General features: G+C 43.0%; 1 protein-coding gene across 1 annotated transcript in view; it reads left to right on the forward strand.

The window, feature by feature from the left end:
- The window catches only part of Mfhas1 (multifunctional ROCO family signaling regulator 1), a 92903-nt gene that overhangs the window by 69855 nt on the left and 4341 nt on the right, over positions 1-18707 (forward strand). The window contains exon 2 of the mRNA XM_026402909.2: positions 10897-11023. Coding sequence (XP_026258694.1) covers positions 10897-11023 — 127 coding nt within the window. The remainder of the gene's footprint in view (positions 1-10896; positions 11024-18707) is intronic.

Below are 18707 nucleotides of genomic sequence, written 5' to 3' on the forward strand. Positions count from 1 at the left end.
CCAACTCTCACTCCTCTTCTTCCTTCCCTAACTCAGGGAAAGTTGCAGAAATCCCTGTCTTCTTCCTGGTTAGGAGAAGCAAATGAATGATGTCTGATCATCCCCAAAGACTTCCCCGGACAGGTTGATGGTGACAAGGCCTTTGGGCCCGTGTTTCCAATTTCAGGTACTAAAGCTTCCTCTAGTGTTGGAGGGAGAATGTTTTCATCTGATGCTTCTGTGCTGTCTGCATTAACTTCTCTGAACTGGAACCTTTTCTGACTAAGAAGTAGGTGACAGGCTATCCAAATAAAGAGTCACCTTTTGAAAGCACTTCAGCGCAGCAGCAGAGCAGGTTTTTATGATCCCGACTTGCATTGGAGAGAGGGGAGGGCTGACTTGGTTTGGGCTGTGCTTCTCTCGCTCCCCAGCCCCTCAACACACTTTGATCTGTGAAGCTTGTCTAATCCTCAGCCAAGTCTGCTGGAACTTTATCCAGAGCAGGAAAAAGGGAAATAGTTTTCCTTTCTTGGGTGGATTTGTATTTATATAAACCCTTAGCCATGAAAATGGAGCCAAGTGGCAGGCGCACGTGTCTGGGGGAGGCGCATGGGAATGGGAGGGTGGCGGCAAGAGGCGTGGCCCTCTGGCCCTGGGTCCCCAGGCGGCTTCAACTTGGGTCCAACTGTGTCGGGTCTCCTCCTGGGTCTGCAAGAGAGGACAGTCTAAGTCCTCCTGTGCATTTTCTCGAGGATTGACTTGTGTAGGGCCACTGTGGAATAGCAGGGGACAGTCAGCAGCTGACCAGTCAACTCCAGTCGTGATTGTGGTGTGTGTGTGTCTGTGCGTGTGTGTGTGTGTGTGTGTGTGTGTAGCAGTTCACCTTCTGCTGTTGTTAATAAAGAACAGTGTGGAAGCCTTCTCTGTCCTCTGTACCTTCAGTGTCCAAAGCTTTAGCTTCACACATGATGTCACACTGTTTCTTTCACTTGCATGAATTTGTTGAACCCTTTTGGGACCAGCCACTTCTTGTGGATGGAGAGCTTATGAAGTGTGTTTGCCATCCGTGCAAATGTGTTCTCGTCAAAATCCCCTCATTTAAATTTCAAGTGTTTTCCCCCCGGTTCTTTCTTACTGGAATAGGGGGTAGCTCCCTTTTAGATCCTGAGGTGAAATCTCATTCAGAATCTAAAGAAAGGAACGGTCATTCTTGTACACTACCAATTATTGCAATCTGTATTGTATCTGGGCTAATCCTGAACTGATAAGAAAAGTAAGTTTAAGGAACTTGGATATAAAATATCTTTTACTTTGCTACTTTTGCTGTTTCTGAACCCAAAGCAAAGCCCTTCCTAGTTGGTGACATCTTCCTGCAGACTCTGTGGTCATTTCTCCTGCACACTGTTAAGTGCCAGGGGAGTCAGATTTACCTGATGTTCAGGGATATTAATTCTGGCCCCTAGAAATATTTGTTTTGCACCTCATGCTCTGGAATCCTCCAGAAGTCTCTACCTGGGCCTCAACCCAGGAACTCTGGAGATGCTGAGATGAGGCATCACAGCTGGTGAGCTTCTAGGAGGATGAGCAGCCCAGAGGCAGATGAGATGGGCTGTCATTGTACTGCAGGTCTAGAAACAGGAGCACTGGAGGAGAGGAGATTTCAACCAGCCAAGCACAGGAAGGTGTAGGGAAGAATACTACTGAGGGTTGGGGATGTGTGAATGAAAGACCAACAACCACCAGAAAAAAACAAACAAGAGATTTATGAAAGAGGTGGTTGAGCTTCTAATGAGAGAAAAGGAGCTAAATTCAAGTGGCGATTTGAAAAAGAAATTTTGTTAGCAGTCTTTTCCTTTGGGTTTTCCTTGGTTGACCTTTTGCCAAATGGTTTGGAAGAGATGCTGTAAAGGCCACAACTTTTTTTTTTCCCCCTCTTTAGATCTTAAAGAATATTTTCTCAAAAAGTTTATATTATCATAATATTTACTCAAAGCATTCACATTATAACTGGGGACAGATGCAGCAAGGTCGTGGATGCAGTACAATCTCACTATGTATATACTTATCAGAACCTATATGATAATAACATGTTAATAATGGTGGTAGAATTATGGTTTTATTTTTTAATCTTCATCAAAAATGGAAAATAAGCTGGGCATGGTGGCGCATGCCTGTAATCCCAGCGGCTTGGGAGGCTGAGGCAGGAGGATCACAAATTCCAAGCCAGCCTCAGCAAAAGTGAGGCGCTAAGTAACTCAGTGAGACCCTGTCTCTAAATAAAATACAAAATAGGGCTGGGGATGTGGCTCAGTGGTCGAGTGCTCTTGAGTTCAATCCCTGGTACCAAAAAAGGAAAATAGACTTTCTACTTTTTTTCACTATAAAAGAAAATTTGTTTGGGGTATTCTAAGTAATAGGGTCATTTCTATTGTCTAGGCAACGTTTCTGAAATGCCTGAGAGGCATTCAGTAATTGATCTTCCCTGGTCACAGGGTGATATTTCAGAAAATGTTAAGTCGCAGTGCAAAGACATTGGCAAATCCACCCTACCTCAAACTAGGACTACTGTGAAAACAGAGTTCTCTGCTTCTGCTGGCAGGTTGGGTAAGCTGCAGGCCTCTGCAGTCTAGAAACGTGTTGCAACTCTTAATCGCAGGCTGTGGCTTTCAGTGTTTCAGTAGACCCCAGCAGCTCATTGCCAATTTCTTTTTTCTGGGTTCTCGTCTCGTGAATTCAAAGAATGAAATCTACAGACAAGGATGAGTGAGTGTAAGAATAGGATTATTCAAGTGTAAATAGAAACAGAACTCCTTCCATATGAGAGTGGACCCAGTAGGCTTTGCTGCTTGAGAGTGCTAGTCTAGGGGTTTATATAGCCCTTGAGTCAATGTTATTGGTCCAAATTTATGCCAATCAGGGTTTGGGAAAGTACTAAGGGCTATTGGTTAAAATTTATGCTAATCAGGTTTTGGAAAAGTACAAATGCTATTGGTTAACCCTTGAGTCTGAACTCCCATTCAGGTCTTTCCCACATCCACTTTCTCGCTGCTGGCTTGTAATCCCTCAATGCACTTCAGGCCCACCATCATGCCAGGTGCCACCCCCATGCTTCTCAGAGGAGATTAGTGGGCTGGCGTGTGGCTCAGTGGAGGGGGACAGTATCAACTGCACTATTGTCTCACTCCTTTTTTCATTCAGGCAATTGGAGTCGGGGACACATTACCCTGTGCTTCAGAGGTAGGTCCACCCTCAAGATAAAATGTGTTGCTCTCAACCATGAAGACTCTGTTTACACTTAGCATGTACCAGGCAGGCCTGCGGGTCTTCATCCTCACCTCCAGACCTTCTTCATGTTCTCCGTGTGGCGTTTTCTTGTTAGTCATTATAGTCATCTACACTCTCCCAAATGGGAGTGCCGTAAATGAAAGCCTATCTGAGCTTACAACTTGTTAACCTAGAAGAGACCTGAGAGATTGCCCCGCAAGAACTCCAGAGAGCAAGTGAAGCTCTTTGTTTACCACATCGGAGGTACTGCATCCACCCCTTCTCCTTCCCTGTCCCATAAATACAAAGAAAGAAGGCTTGATGCAATTAGTGACTAAGCATTACTGTCAGGGCAGTCAGGAAAAACTGAGCTTGTCCACGGAGATGGGCACCTGCCACAAAAAAAAAAAAAAAAAAGAATGATGAGCTGTGCCAGTCATTTGTACCCCAAGTGTGGACCCTGCTTGGCTCCTGTTGCATTATTCATCAGGAGAATCTGAGCATTTCACAGAGTGGGCTCATTATGGGAGTCACAGAAGTAATCACGATTGTGATTCTTGTTTTTCCTTCTGCCTGTAACTGTCACCTCTGTCAGCACTTTGGAGGAGGCTAGGAAGAAATTGAAGTGTTAAAATCAGTTTGTTTAGAGCTGCCTGATGACCAGGCCATGAAACCTCCCTAGAAGATAGGTAGAAATGCACCCTTAGAGGAAGGGCATCCCCCAAAGCCCTCAACTGGCCTCATTCTGCTTGGTCTGTAGATTATACTCTCTTACTAATAAGAGTTTACAAATCATCCCTGAAGCTTCAAGGCACAGGAAGGCATTTCTGGTACTTTTTTATTTTACTTAAAAAAAAATCCTCATTATTCATAATCAAAACTGGACTTCAGAATTCAACAAATGGCTAGAGATGACAATTTCTTACATTGAACTCAGAATATGTCTTACATTTGAAGAATCACAAGGATATATGGTTAAAATGAAAACCCTGGTCTAGGAGAGGCTCACAGTTTTCAGTGGTTTACATTTTTTGCAGCTGCCTTTGGAATTTATGCCTCAGGACATGTCTAGTTATCAACTGGCCCTATCAGTTTGACTAATTTTTAAGAGGAACTAACTGAGACAAAAACAAATCCTGTGCTCACAAAGAATACAGCCTCCCTGCAGAGTGCACCTCCTGAGAGTAGAGATGGCCCAGTGCTGGGATACATCTGTGGCCACCCCAGCCGACTTACCAGTGGCCCAGCAGGAAAAATCCTATGGATGAATGGCCATCCCAGCCAATTTCCTGGCCAGTTCAGTGGCCTTTTCCAGGAGGTTTGAGGGTTGTCTATCTACCTGTCTCCCTCATGAATTCAGTGGCTTCCTGAGGGGTTTAGCTCTTCAGGGACTCTAGCTGGTGCCCCATCAGGGTTCCCAGTGATTTCGACAGCATGCCCTCCTCTCAACCTCCTTCCCCAACCCCAACAGGCAGTTGAATTTCTTAGCCCCAGAGGACAGTCTGGGTGCCACGCCTCCTGGCTTCGGTCAACTGACTGTGGCTTAGTCTGGCCTAGGGCAACCCAAGAAAATTCACCTATAGGGGGAGAGAGGGGCTGTATCAAAACCAGTCTAACAAGGTCCAAATCTCAGCCTTTGGCAAGGGGGGGAGGGTCTCCCCCACTCCCAATTTTTCTTCCTTAGATATTCTTATTTAGCCTTAGGGTGTTTTTTAGAGTTCTCTTCTGTTCCCTCTTAAAAGTTAATACCCTGCAACCAGCAAATGATGGTTTATGTTAAGCCTTACTTTGTGTTTCTGTCTCCTGGCTAGACCCAGACTGATCCATACATTCCTTCTTTCTTTCAGCTTCTCCTTGCTATGGACTGAATGATTATGTTTCCCCAAACTTCATATGTATAAATTACTTTTAAATTGTTTTAATTTCTAGGCAACTTTTATGTTTTGAGAGGTTTGTACCTTGGGTCTTTATCCCAAATCAGCAAGTGGCTTCTTTTAGTTTTTGTTTTTTTTCCTGTACTGGGGATTGAACCTAGGGCCTCATACCTCCTAGGCAAGTACTCTACCACTGAGCTACATCCCCAGCCCACAGGGGGCTTTTTGATTTACAATGAAAAGATTTCAACACTCAGTATTTTGGTTTAGGATGTCATTAAAATAAGTTTTTAGTATTTTGCATAATGTGTCTAACATTTGAGAATTCCTATAATAAGCAAAAAAAAAAAAGAGGCTCATTTCACTTATTTCTATCAATTAAAAAAATGGTAATAAAATCTGGTGTTCCCTTGTTGCACAGAGGGAAAAGCAATTGATAAGAGTTGGCTAGCCTTCTAATGGCAGAAGTCTTGAGCCAGAGTAATAAAGCAGTTTTTCATAACTTTAATGGGCACAGGAGACTGTGTAGTGGTCTCTCTGGATGCCAGTGTGCTGCTCAGTAGACCACAATTATGCATCTTCAAAAACACTGATTGTATTGGAAACTGCACAGGGACAGAAAATCTCCAACAAAGGAGAAAGATCAGCATTTATCGCCAGCATCTCCCTCAATATGAAATGTACTTTGTAGTCTTTTATAGTTGACTCTAACATAAAAAGCAAGTAAATAACCTCAGGACTGTTTACCCTTGAATGATCTATTTCATTCTAAATTCTAATTAGAATGTGTTTTCAAATTTATATGGAAATGCCAGTCTCGTATTTAATGATTACAGAGTATTCTATGTCGTTATTGTGTGATTATTTTTAGCCATTTCCCTGTTTGGGGGACATTTGAGAAAGTTACCAAGTTTTCTTCATATAATAAACAGTGGGGGGGGGGACCCCAGTGATGGTGTGAGCAATCATTGTATAATTTTTTGTCAGAAAAACCTACTTCCTTTAAGCAGGTTCCTGAAAATGGAAATATACCCAATCAAATGTATATTTTTTTCTTAATTTATTGTTAATGTGCTCTCATAAGTATAATTTTTCTTTTTACAGCTCCTGCCAATTTGGGGATTTATCTTTTTTGTTTACTTTTGTTAGGATGATGGATAATGTAAAAAAATATAATTTTTTTGAATTTGAATTTTTCAAATATCTAGTGAGGTCATGTTTTGCATGTTGATAATTTATGGTCTGATCCTGGTATATTGCTTTTATATGCTTGTGCGAATTCTTTTTATGTTTGGAAGAGTAAGCTCTTGCATAATCTTCTTATCACTATAATAATAGTGTCAAGAACTCATCAAATGCCGGATGATAGTGTTGGGTATTTTTCATAGGTTATCTCATTTAATTATCTCTATATCTTTGTCTTGTCACAGGACACTGTGATGTGGTGGTTAAGAGCTGTATCAGACAGTCCTGGGTCAGATTCTGGCACTGTTCCTTCCTTCTGTTATGATTAGCATTTCCTTATCCATTCTGAGCTCTGGGTTCCTGTCCGCTATAATGATGATAATCACTGTCCCTACCTTACAGTGTTGTCATGAGGGTTGAGATGATACATACATGACATCCAGCTACTGTGGGCTGCATTTTTTCTCTCTTTAGGTTAATTCAGGTTTGTTCTCACATTGTTGATGTTTATCCCATCTGCACACATTCTTTTCTCCATATTGGTAATGAATTTTACTGGTTTTATTAGACAGCTTTGCATTACTACCTGACAGGCTACTATGAAGTATAGAGAGATTTATTTGGGGTTATTTATCTTGAGGTTCAAATCCAAGGTCAGGCAGCCCACAGGTCTGAGCCTCTGGCAAGGGCAGCATGCTATGGCAAGAGCACATGTTGGAGCCAGTGTTCACATCTCAAGGCAGGAAAAATAGAGAAAAAGACTGGCATGCCACAATCCCATTGCATGCTTTTGATGACCTCTCCAACAGGCCCCACCTCTTAAAGGTCCACAGCATCCCCAAAACCCCCACCCCAGGGACCAAGCCTATACCTGTGGACCTTTCGGCATATTCATTCAAGTCATAGCAGGGGGTCTTTTGGCTAAGTGTTCCCCATTTGTTGAGCTCTTTCACAATCCTGCAAATCAGCACTGACCTCACCTTCCCCTCACTCCTGTAGCATCTCGTATGAATGTCCTGGGGCACTCGTCACACAGGATTGAGTTCTTCACATGGACATCTTCTCTCTGCAGACCCTGAGGTCCTTCCTGTCAGAACCCATGCCTTACGTCTGTATCCTCTATTTCCCCTGCATCCTCTACTAGAGTCCCCCCACACACAGGAAAGTCTCAGTCGTTGCTCAGCTCAAGAATGTACTTTATTTTGAAGATCAAGTTTGTGTTAAATTTGAGGTTGATTAGCTTTGCAATTTTACTTGATGATTTACCTATTGTGAACCACACTCTTCATATTTTGGAGACAGGTTTGAGAAGAAAAAATTGTTGTTCTTATGTTCTCAATCTAGGAACTATGCATTTTTTTCCTCCTTTTTACTTTATATTAATTTTTATTAGTATATTATAATTATACATAATATTGGGATTTTTTGTGACATTCATACATACACATAGCAATATGTTGGAGAATGTAAGTGCACTTGAAATTATGATCTGTTGGCTGGGATTGTGGCTCAGTGGTAGAGCGCTTGCCTAGCATATGTGAGGCACGGGGTTCGATTCTCAGTACTACATACCAATAAATAAATAAAATTTTAAAATTCTTCAACTAATAAAATATTAAAAATATATTATGAACTATTCCACTTATTGCTCAATATTCATTGGTATCAAGTGAATTTTTTTATGTGTGAAACTTCTCTGCCTTCTACTTTCATGCTCTGTTTTCATGTGTATTAGTCCTCTTTTCATTACTATAACAAAGTACCTGAAGCAGACTAACTTTATAATGAAAAAAAGGGTTATTAGCTTTCATTTTTGGAGGCTAAAAGTCTAATAGCATGCTGCAGTCTCTGGCAAGGAATCTGTTTGGCTGCATCACCTCATGGCAGATGGCAAATGATGGGAAGCCCTTATGGGAAGAGAAATTATAGCAAAAAAGAGCAAGCCAGAGAGAGAGGAGTCCCTCAATCTCTTCTGAGGACATGTGTACAGTTGACCTGAGGATCTCCCTCAAGGCCCTACCTCTTAAAGGTCCCACCACCTCTCAGCACCTCCACATGAAGGATCAGGTCTCCAATATATGAACCCTTGGGGTACAAATCACATCCAAACCAAACACCACTACGGACCACACTGCTAGGAACAGGATTCAAACAAAACCAGTTACCTGACTCTTTCAGGAAGGACAGTAACACTATTGGTTTAAACGAAATTGGTAACTAAGGCTTAATAGACTTCTGCAAATTATTTCCAGTTTTCTGGCAAACCCACCTTCCGCTCACCAAAAGCTGCAACGTGCTCAGCAGAGAAGCCAGCTGTCCTGGGCTGTGGCCCAGGTGGGGTGCCGGGGACAGGGACTTGGCATCTGTAGTGTAATCCAGGGAACCCAGGGAGCCAAACAGCAGATGAAGTTGAGGCCGGTGTGAAATTCTGACCTGCAGGGTTTTGAGGGGAAACCAGAGGAGCCCAGGCTATTCAGGCTTCGGGGATGATCTTAGGACCCAAAGTAGAACTGGAAACTGTCAGAAGAGGCGACAGAGAGGGCAGTCCAGCCAGGGTGCTCCAAACGCCCTCTCCTGTGGTCCTGGCACTGGGTGTGTGTGTGTGTTGGGGGGGGAGGTTAAAGATGCACAGCTCTCATGGGACGTGGGGCAGATCTGTTAGAGCTCGGAGAGCTCTGACTTACCAAGTGGTGTTTGGACTGGAGGACTTCCAGGTTTCAGTCTAGCTCTAACATGCTGCTGGCTTGAGTTCATCTTATTATTTTGATGGCATTTAACGTTTACATTTGTCACTGTGCTTTTGTATTTGGGGATCTTTTCCTAACTGTCAGAGTGCAGTTCTGACCCCGCGAGACAAGCTAATGATGCCAAATGAACTTCAGTGGTGATTTGGTGTTTCCAGCAGTTTTGGGTACTGAATATCGTGCAAAGCCAGATAAAAATGTTCCAATCCAGAAATTAATGCCTTTCCTGGAAGCATAAATATGTGAAAGCTTTAGTTCATTATTTTCAAATAGGGATTTTTAGGTTACTCGTCCTGGAAAAATACGTTCTGACATGGACAAGCAGTCTCTGGTTGGGGGACATTCTAGAGGCTGGTGGCCAAAGGTTGGGGCCCAAGAGATAGGATCCAAATTTATGTCCCCAGTCTGCCACTTGTTATCTCCTGATACTGGGTATATCACATAACCTCCCTGAGCATTAGCATCCCCATTTATAAACTGAGGACATACCTTCCCCAGGATCTTGTGTGGATTGAATGATCTGTCTACTTAAAGCTCTTAAGTTCATGGAGTGCTGGTGCATGGAGCATGTGCTTTGAGCACAGCTAACAGGTGCTTAAAATATAGTTTTTTTGGCAGGGGGCGGGTGCTGGGGATTGAACCCAGAGGTCTTTAATCCCTGAGCCACATCCCCAGCCCTTTTTTATATTTTATTTAGAGACAGGATCTCGCTGAGTTGCTTAGGGCCTCGCTAAGTTGGTGAGGCTGGCTTTGAACTTGGGATCCTCCTGCCTCAGCCTGCCAAGCTGCTAGGATTACAAGCATGTACTACCATGCCTGTCTGGAAATATGATATTTTGAGCAAGGCAATTTTTTATCCTGTCTGTCAGCTTGTCCTCTGGGGTCTCTAGAGTTTCATGTGAGCAGTAGAAGCAATGACTACTGTCAAGCTGAAGTGTGATATTCAGTCATGTCTCTCCCCTGTGGGCACACCTTGTGTGTCCCTGGTCCGGTTTATTTACTTTCTAGGTTCAATGAGGGCAGTTCAGGCCAAAACTGCCATCATCAGCCAGAGCTGTTTATTAAAGACTGAAGACCGAGCACCCTGTGCTGGCCCTGAGAACAGAGGGAGGCAGGGTGGACCACGGGCAGGGAAGGAAGGAATGGAAGTACAAGTCCAGCTCTGCTCTTGGGGAGTTAATGATCTCGTTGGAGAGAGACTCTATCCGGGGCATGCAGTATCCGATTTCCTCTAGGCATTGTGGCAATCCATTAAGTTAATCACCCGTTTTTACTAAGTCCCATTAGTCATAAGATAGTGCGGTGTTGGTGCTTTGAGCTTGGCACACAGACCTGGCCTGGAAATGCTCTTGCCAGGAGGGGGCTGGGCTGCTTGGGGGCCCTTTACCTTGTTAACACCTTTAGTCTGCCACCCCTCCAGGTCATCTGTGCACGGGGCTTTGTTGAAAGGCTGCTATGTTCTGCCCAACCCCATCTGCCCCAAATCCTAATTATGAACACCCTCCCTGGCAGCGCTGCATTGCTGGGCTTGAGGGAGCCTGGCTCCTAAAGATCTCTGGAGTAAGTGAAAAGGAAGGTGAGCAGGAGGGTGGCAAATGCAGTCTTTGTCCAGGGGACCAGCCTTCCTGCTATAACTCGGGAACCTTCTCCATGGTGATGCCGATGACAATTCAGACAGTGAGAATGGGAGCCCAGCCAACCCTGCTGTTCCTGGGCGCACCTTTGTTCTCTGTGTCCATTGTCTGTAGACCCTCACTACCTGCCCTTCTCCCTCCCTTTCCCACCCCCAGCATTTTGTTCCTTTCTCTGCGGGGCACCTCTTCTTAATGCATCTTCCTCTTCTCCTACAGGGGAATTGCTGAGCCAGCCCAGACCAGAAGGAGTGGCAGAAATCATTTGCCCCAAGAACGGCAGCGAGCGAGTGAATGTTGCCTTGGTTTACCCACCTACGCCGACTGTGATCAGCCCCTGTTCCAAGTGAGTTTGGAAAGCCCCCCTGGCCCCCGCTCCTCCCTCCTGACCCTGACTCTGTAGATGTGATAACCAAAACCTAAGTGAAACCGCATCTGCACGAATATCCTGAAAAGTCCCTGCAGGAAGATGCGATTCTTCTGAGTGATGTCAACACCATGGCTTACGCAGCATGCTATTGCCATTTTTTTACTTTCACTGATAAATTTAGAGCATCTTTTAACAGCTTCATTGAGCAATCACAAACAAGCCACACAGTGTGCTCATTTTAAAATGCCCAATTTAGCTGGGCACCATGTCTCATGCCTGTATTCTTGGGGACTCAGTTTGAGGCCAACCTCAGCAACTCAGTGAAACCCAGTTTCTAAAGAAATAAAAAGGACTAGAGATATCGTTCAGTGGTAAAGTACCCTTAGGTTAAATCCTCAGTGCCTGCCTCCCAAATTATAAAATGAAATGTTCCGTTTGTTGGGTTTTAGTATATTTGCCAGTATGTGTAATCAAAAGAACATTTGCCCCCAGATCATTTGTGCATAGCTCTTTGTTGAAAGGTTGTTAGGTTCTGCCGAACCCCAAAAGTGTCCCAGGTGAGTTTTTAACTCTGACATTGCAGAATTAAGTGGTTCTTACTTTAGAGCATAGTGAGGGACCATTACGTAAGAAAAGCCTATAATAGATTCTTTTTTGCTCTGGGGCTCTGCATTGCTAGTCCATCCCTGAAAATCAAGGACCGTGCAGCTTGCCACCACCCTTCTCCCCAAAAGGACTTAAAGACAGAATGCACCCTTGCACACTAATTATTGAGTAGAATGTGAGCTTGGCATTTTAGATGAAACCCACCCTGTTTGTTTGGGTTTTTAACTTTTATTCTTGTTTTTGTAATACCAGGAACCAAGAAGGCTGTTTTCAAACTGAGATTGAAATGTCCATGTACCTCCTACCTTGAAAAAGCAGCCACAGATCTTCTTGATCCCATCTCATTATCCGGGTGATATCGGCAACATGACTCATAGGCATGCAGCAGACTTTTAATTTTTCTGCTTGGTCGGCCATATAGAATTATTTTTTTCTACTTAAGTTTTCTATTTTTTTGAGGGAAGCTGGAAATTTTGCTGTTGAGAATTGTGACTTTTAATCTCATCTTGGGAAATTTCCTATCCAGCCATATGCCAGAGCTCTGTGTGGTAGGAGCCAAACCTTGTCCCCAAAGTGGCAGCTCTTTCAGGAGCTTTTTTTTTTCTGCACAAATATGTTATTTATTTATTTATTCTAATTAGGTACCTATGACAGCAGAATGCATTTTGATTCCTTGTGCACAATTGCAGCCCAACTTTTCATTTCTCTGGTTTTCAGGAGCTTTTGTGGTGCTCTCTGCACCGCCAGGCTCTCCCAGTGGCATTGTCACACATTAGCAGCTGCACTGGAGGTGTGAGGCCCCCTTTTCTCCAAATGGAGCAACTTACTTGACAGAACATCCCTAATCCATCTTTGCTGGAAAATATCACTGAAGGGAAGCTCTTATCTAATGCTATATTCATAATCCTATTTAATCTAACATGTGTGCCTAGTATATTTCATCACTGATGTGACCCTAACCACACTGAAATCTTGACGTGCTTCCTAAATGTTAAAGGAGGATTACTTAGCAAGTTCCTATTATCCCCTGTCCTGAACATACCAACATGCAGAAACTTTTTCATGTTTTTTTGAATTTGTTTTTTGAACTCGTGCATATTGGTCCCCCCCCCTTTTTTTTCTGATTCATCTAGGGTCAGGATGAGGGGGTATTTTAGAACCAACAGGTATGGGAATACAGGGAAACAGTTATTCAATACACTTACCATTGGCATAAATTTCCCAAGAGAGACAAGAGAGACATTAATCTATTGTTTTGCCGAAGATGCATGCCATTTAATAGGCGAGGTAGAGGTAGGAGTTATAATATCCATTTGCACAAGGAAGCTATTCTGGCACCCAGCCAGCGTTATCAGTGTTTTCCCATGGGCTTCTTGTCCTGCCACAGAAAGACCGCATTTACACCAGCCTGGAAAAAAAAAAAATGTTATCAGCCTTTCCCTCTGACAGCTTATTGAACCTAAATGAACTAGCAGCTTTAAAATCTTGGGCAATCAGAGGACTCTGACCTCTCTCCTTGCTGGAGGGAGCATCATTAGAGATCGAACCACTTTTGACCTAGCAATCTGAATCGCTCTATTTTGAAACAGGTAAAAAAAAAAAAATGTCTCATAAAATAGATGGCAGTTTTTCAACTCTAAATGAAGGGGTATTCTTTAAATAGGAAAGTTTTGCTTCTCTGGCAGGACTTAGTTTTTAGCATGGAGGTGAGGAGAAACTGCATGACCATATACATGAACATATGCTTAGATCTGAAGTCCCTGCTTGTGCCGTCCTGTTTTACACCCCATACTCTTTAAGCATCCACAGCTCATCCATGAACACAAAAGCATACACGGGGGCAGGCCATGCCCAGGGGAAGGTATAAAAGCACATGGGAGTGACAGTGTGCTGGAGCAGGAGATTGGGGGGATCTATGAGGATAGCTGTCAAAGGAGGTAGTCATTAAGTCAGTGTGGCCTGGTGATGAGCCTGAGATTTGGAGTCCTGGCAGGCACTAGAAATTGGGAGACTGAGGCTGTTGATCACTAGAGCAATCTTCTACTTTCTGTTATCCCACAAAATGTAGGTAGATGGACAAAACGGAACTTTTTTCATCAGGCATGTGTATAGGAATTTCTAGGAAAAGGGACCAGGCATGAGTCTTAAAAACACAGAAGTCTCTCAGATGATTTATGTGTGTGGGTTGGATATCCTGGTCTCTCGGATCCCTTCTGCACCTGTAAGGGTGGGATCCCAGCTGGTGAGGCCTCACCTTTGTCTGTTGGGACCTTTTTCTTGTCCATGTCCAATGGGCAGCACCAAGACAGAACTGAGGGGTGCTGCATTGCTGTCAGCCTGTCACAGCCCCTTCTGCTTTCAGGTAGGGTGAACACATCATTTATAGTTCACATTAAGAAAGGATGGCTAGGCATGGTGGCACACGCCTGTCATCCCATCGGCTCAGGAGGCTGAGGCAGGAAGATCATGAGTTCAAAGCCAGCCTCAGCAAAAGCAAGGCACTAAGAAAGACCCTGTCTCTTGTTGATCTAGATCTTATTTGGTTTTAAAAAAGACATGGCAAACCTTTCTCAGTTGAGTTGACTCCTCTCTTTTATAGATGAGATCAGACACTTGTCATTTAACTACCTGCCTCTGACTAAATGAAAAAAATTGGTGGTACAGTGCAGTTCATGAAGAAAAAAGGGTCCATGGCTATTAATTGGGCCTCCTTATGAGTTTTTTGTTTTGTTTATTTGCTGTACTGGGATTGAACCCAGGGGTCTCACGGGTGCTAGTCAAGAGCTCTTCCATGAGTCTTCCTTATGAATCCCAAGCTTCTTTATTTCTCACTTAAAATTTTTCTAGATGTTTTATTCCCTCATGGGGAGAGGCACAGAATCAGGAGTCATTTTTTTGAAAACGTGGTTTACTCTTGTGGCTTGTCTCAGTGGTTGGTGGCTGAGGTGTCCACCAGCATTCTATTGAGAAGAGGTCTCAGGAACGAAATGAAGTGCCTCCCTTCGCACACCTTGCCCTCCGGGAAGAAATGGGAACTAAATGGCTTCTTGTCCTCTTTGCTGATGATCAAACAGAAACATGAGTCGTTTTCCATACTTTGGAGATCAGGATTTTTAAGGATATATGCATTTGACAGGAGATGAACATTGCATCTTGTAGCAAATTCGCATGAGTTGCTCCAAGAAATGCCCACTTCGTCGAGAACAAAATTTGTGTGAGATGCATATTTTTAAGCTGTAGTATAATTTATATACCATAAAACTCACCCACTAATGACTATCAGTGTATTTAAAGAGTTATGCAGTGTATCAGTCTATCTTCATCAGAAAGAAATCTTGTGCCTAATACATCACCTAGTGTCCCATGCAATCCATTGATATTTTTAGTGGTTTGGCTGCCTAGTGTGTTAGAGTGCAACAGATTTCTGAGTTTTAAAGAAGTTCCCAGAAAAACATGTTATCCCAGGCACAGTTCGGTTCCCATGGTAATGAGTTGAATTTGTACCCCCACTGCCAGTCCCTGGTTTCTTGGATGAAGGAAGGTTAAATGAAGGTGGAGCTGCATGGAGGGAGATGACCCTCCTTCAGGGCTTCTTGGCGGCAGCCCAGATATTCAAAGGATGCTGAGTCTTGGACCTTAAGAGTTGCAAGAGGCAAAAGTAAGCACTCGCCCTATGGTATCCATTAGAGGATTGTTTACAGAACCCCCTCTCCACCCCTATGGACACCAGAATGTGCAGATGCTCAAGGCCTTTCTATTAAAAAAAATAATACTATGAATACCTGCATATAACTATACTACACGTATTTCCCATACCTATAAATTATCTATAGATTACTTATAATATGATGCAAATGCTGTATGAATAGTTGCTAAACTGTATAGTTTAGGGGATCAGGATGAGGGCGGGTTCCATACACATGCAGTACCCTACCACCTCCAAACATTTTCAGCCTGCAGTTGGTTGAATCCAAGGATACAGAACTCAAGAATAGGGAGCACTGACTGTACTCTCAGTGGGGAAAGGAGAAAGAGAATATTTTTATATTTTTATTTGTGAATGCCTGTCTCCATCCAGTTGCTCCCAGGTTGAGACACTTAATATTCTAGCTTACAGGGAACATGAGCTTCTTTGGGTAAATGGCAGCTTGCCAGTGGTATGTCATTTGTAGGTATTCTGCAGAGTGTCTCTCTTTTTCTTTCCAAAGAAGTTCAGAGCAATGTCCAGCTCCACCAAATGAACTGTGCACTATGTGACAAACTGCCTGGTAATCAAATTGAACTGCTGGTTTCTGTGCAAAAGACAGAATTAAACAGGTTAGCAAGTGAAAACATTTTACCTTGAGGCATGCTAGCACCCAACCCACATTCTTCCATGTGGTTTCTTAATGGACTGACCCTTGAACATACAGGAAGTGGGGATGTATCATTTTCATTTCCTGACAGTTGACCTTTCTCTTCTAGTGGCACTATGTCTGTGTTTTCCATCATCTGGGGAGTGGCGGGAGTTTGTAGAGAGTGAAGAAGGCAGTTAATTCCGATTTTGGTCTATGTTATAGAATTAGTGAAAATGGGCTGGTTTGGAAATTGCTGGGCCAAGCTTTCTCCTTTTCCAGAAAGTACTCATAACAATAGAGGGCAAGGCTGATATACCGCATTTCAAAGCCCCTTTTTAAAAACTTGGACTCTTGCCTATGTACAGTAGAATTCTCACTCAAGCAACAGCCCCACTAAATTCCAGTGACTTGCTGCTTCTAAGCGTTCTCAAAAGTACACTGATTACTTTGCACAGGAATTTTTGCAATGACTTTGTTATGACAAAGGATATTTAAGGCCAACTGAAATAGGCTTTTATAACAAATAGAATGAAGACTGTGATCTTTCTTCTCACCAAATAAAGGGGCAAAGAATGCCTTAGTGCACTGAGATTAGTTAGCATGGGCTTGATGACCTATTCTAAAAAAAAACAATGGTACAAGATGAATTTGGCTTGATCACAATGGAGAATTTCTCAGGGACCACAGAATTTTAAGACATGGAAGGTGGGGATGGCCTGGTGTTTTGGAGGAAAAGGCCAAGTGTGGATGTTGCCTGTGGAGTGGTCACATTGGTTTGCATTGACTCGTTTTATCCTATGCAAGGAGTAACAGCTCATTGCCTGGCTGCTCTTCCAGGCTAGGAGAAATTATGTTTCTTCAATCCTTTAGTCTCCCATCAGCCACATTGATACTGGAATTTTTCCCCTCTCTGCTTAGGTACCTTCATACTTTCTTGGAAAATTAAGTGGAAAAGATAGTGCTTCTTTCCCTTATGCCATCATTTTTACTGTACCCAATCTGTGACTTTAGGAGCACCAAGTATTAAGGGTAAGTCTGTGGGAAGTGCAGAGAGTGTCTTGAATAGGTAAGACCCTCCTGAAGACTGGAGAGCTAATGGGGTGAGGGGGGCTGGGGATGAAGAGATTCCACAGAGCATGGTATCCTAGGGTAGCTAATCTTTTACTTGTACAGAATCCACTCACATTTGAAAATTAGGAATAGGAAACCACTTGATTCTTTTGTTTAATTTACTATAATATTTCATAAGTCCATATATTAGATGCTTGCTAGGAAAAAAAAAGTAATTTTTTAAATATTTACACCATGCCCGGCACAGTGACCCACACCTGTAATCCCAGCTACTCAGAAGACTGAGGCAGGAGGATCACAAGTTCAAGGCCAGCCTGGGCAACTTAGTAAGACCATGTATCAAAATAAAATTAAAAGGGCCGATGATGTAGCCCAAAGGTAGAGTACTTGTTTAGCATGCAAAGAGGCCCTGGGTTTGTTTCCCAGTACCACACATATATTCTATGGTTATGCCAGAATATAACATCAGGAAAAGCTGAGGTTGGTTAATGCAGCATGTAGCTTTTTAAAAATAAGTGTTTATATTTCTTTTCTTAGGGTTGTTTTACACTTTCCAAGTTTGGTTCTTTACCATTTCTTAGTGCTATGACTCTAAATGTCTGTAAAATGCAGATAATAGAAGTACCTATCTCATGAGGTGGTTTCATATGCGCAGACCGTTGCAGATGAAGCATTTAGTCTAGTTCCTCATGAGCGCACAAACGCTCCATACATTCAGCTATGGTCTTTTCTACTAGGAATAAATATTGATAGAATATATATGGGTAAAAAATAAAAACAAAATTCCTCTGAAGATGTAGATGTTGTGGCAAAAATCTACCTTCCAACTTACCTAGCAGCTTATTAATTGAGGTACCTACTCAAGGAAGGTAAATGTGTAAGCTGGTTAGGTAGGTAAGCCATTGGCTTCCCTTCTCCTCTATCACCAGCACAGGTGCACAAAGTGCACAAAGATCTGTTTATAAGGTACCTGCAGTAAACCTCAGTACGCCAACCTCCCTCCATAGAATAGAGAGGAAAGGAGAGCTGTCCTTTCTTTCTTATTGTAGTCACAAATGCCAAGAGTATCTGTATAAATGCCTCAGATGAAAAAAATAAAATTAAAAAAAAAAGCCCTGAGTCATTGGATCCTGCTAGCAACCAGGTAAGTCACAGAGGACAGAGTGTAGAGTCCAGGCAGAGCCATTTGCCCACAGTTGCAGTTACTGAATGCACCATGCATCTGCGATCTGTGTCTTGGCTCCCAGCTTTGGGACAGTTTTCACAGTGCTGGAGGCTCTCATTTGCATGTATATTTAAAAATATAGTATATTCATAGAAGATTTAAAGTACAGTAAGGCAAACAGATCAGCAGACAACTTCCATTGAAAAGATGTTTTAATATTCACAATCTCCAGGAGAAGGGGGCATGTCACACCTTGGTGATGGGAGGCTACCTAGGGAAGGAAGTACTGGGGTCGATCATGAGGCAGAGAAAGAGGGAAGAACATGGGCAAAGCCTTTATTTTGGTTTCCATAAGAAAGGGCAAGTGAGGCAGTGAAAGAAAGCTTGGGGTTGGCTCATTTAAATTATTCCAGTGTTCTCAGGTGAAGGGCTGTCCTTAGATGTCTGGCATTTGGCCCTGGGGTGATTAGAGCAGGTGGAT

This window comes from Urocitellus parryii, chromosome 14, assembly GCF_045843805.1.
Source record: "Urocitellus parryii isolate mUroPar1 chromosome 14, mUroPar1.hap1, whole genome shotgun sequence".
NCBI classification, from domain to species: Eukaryota; Metazoa; Chordata; class Mammalia; order Rodentia; family Sciuridae; genus Urocitellus; species Urocitellus parryii.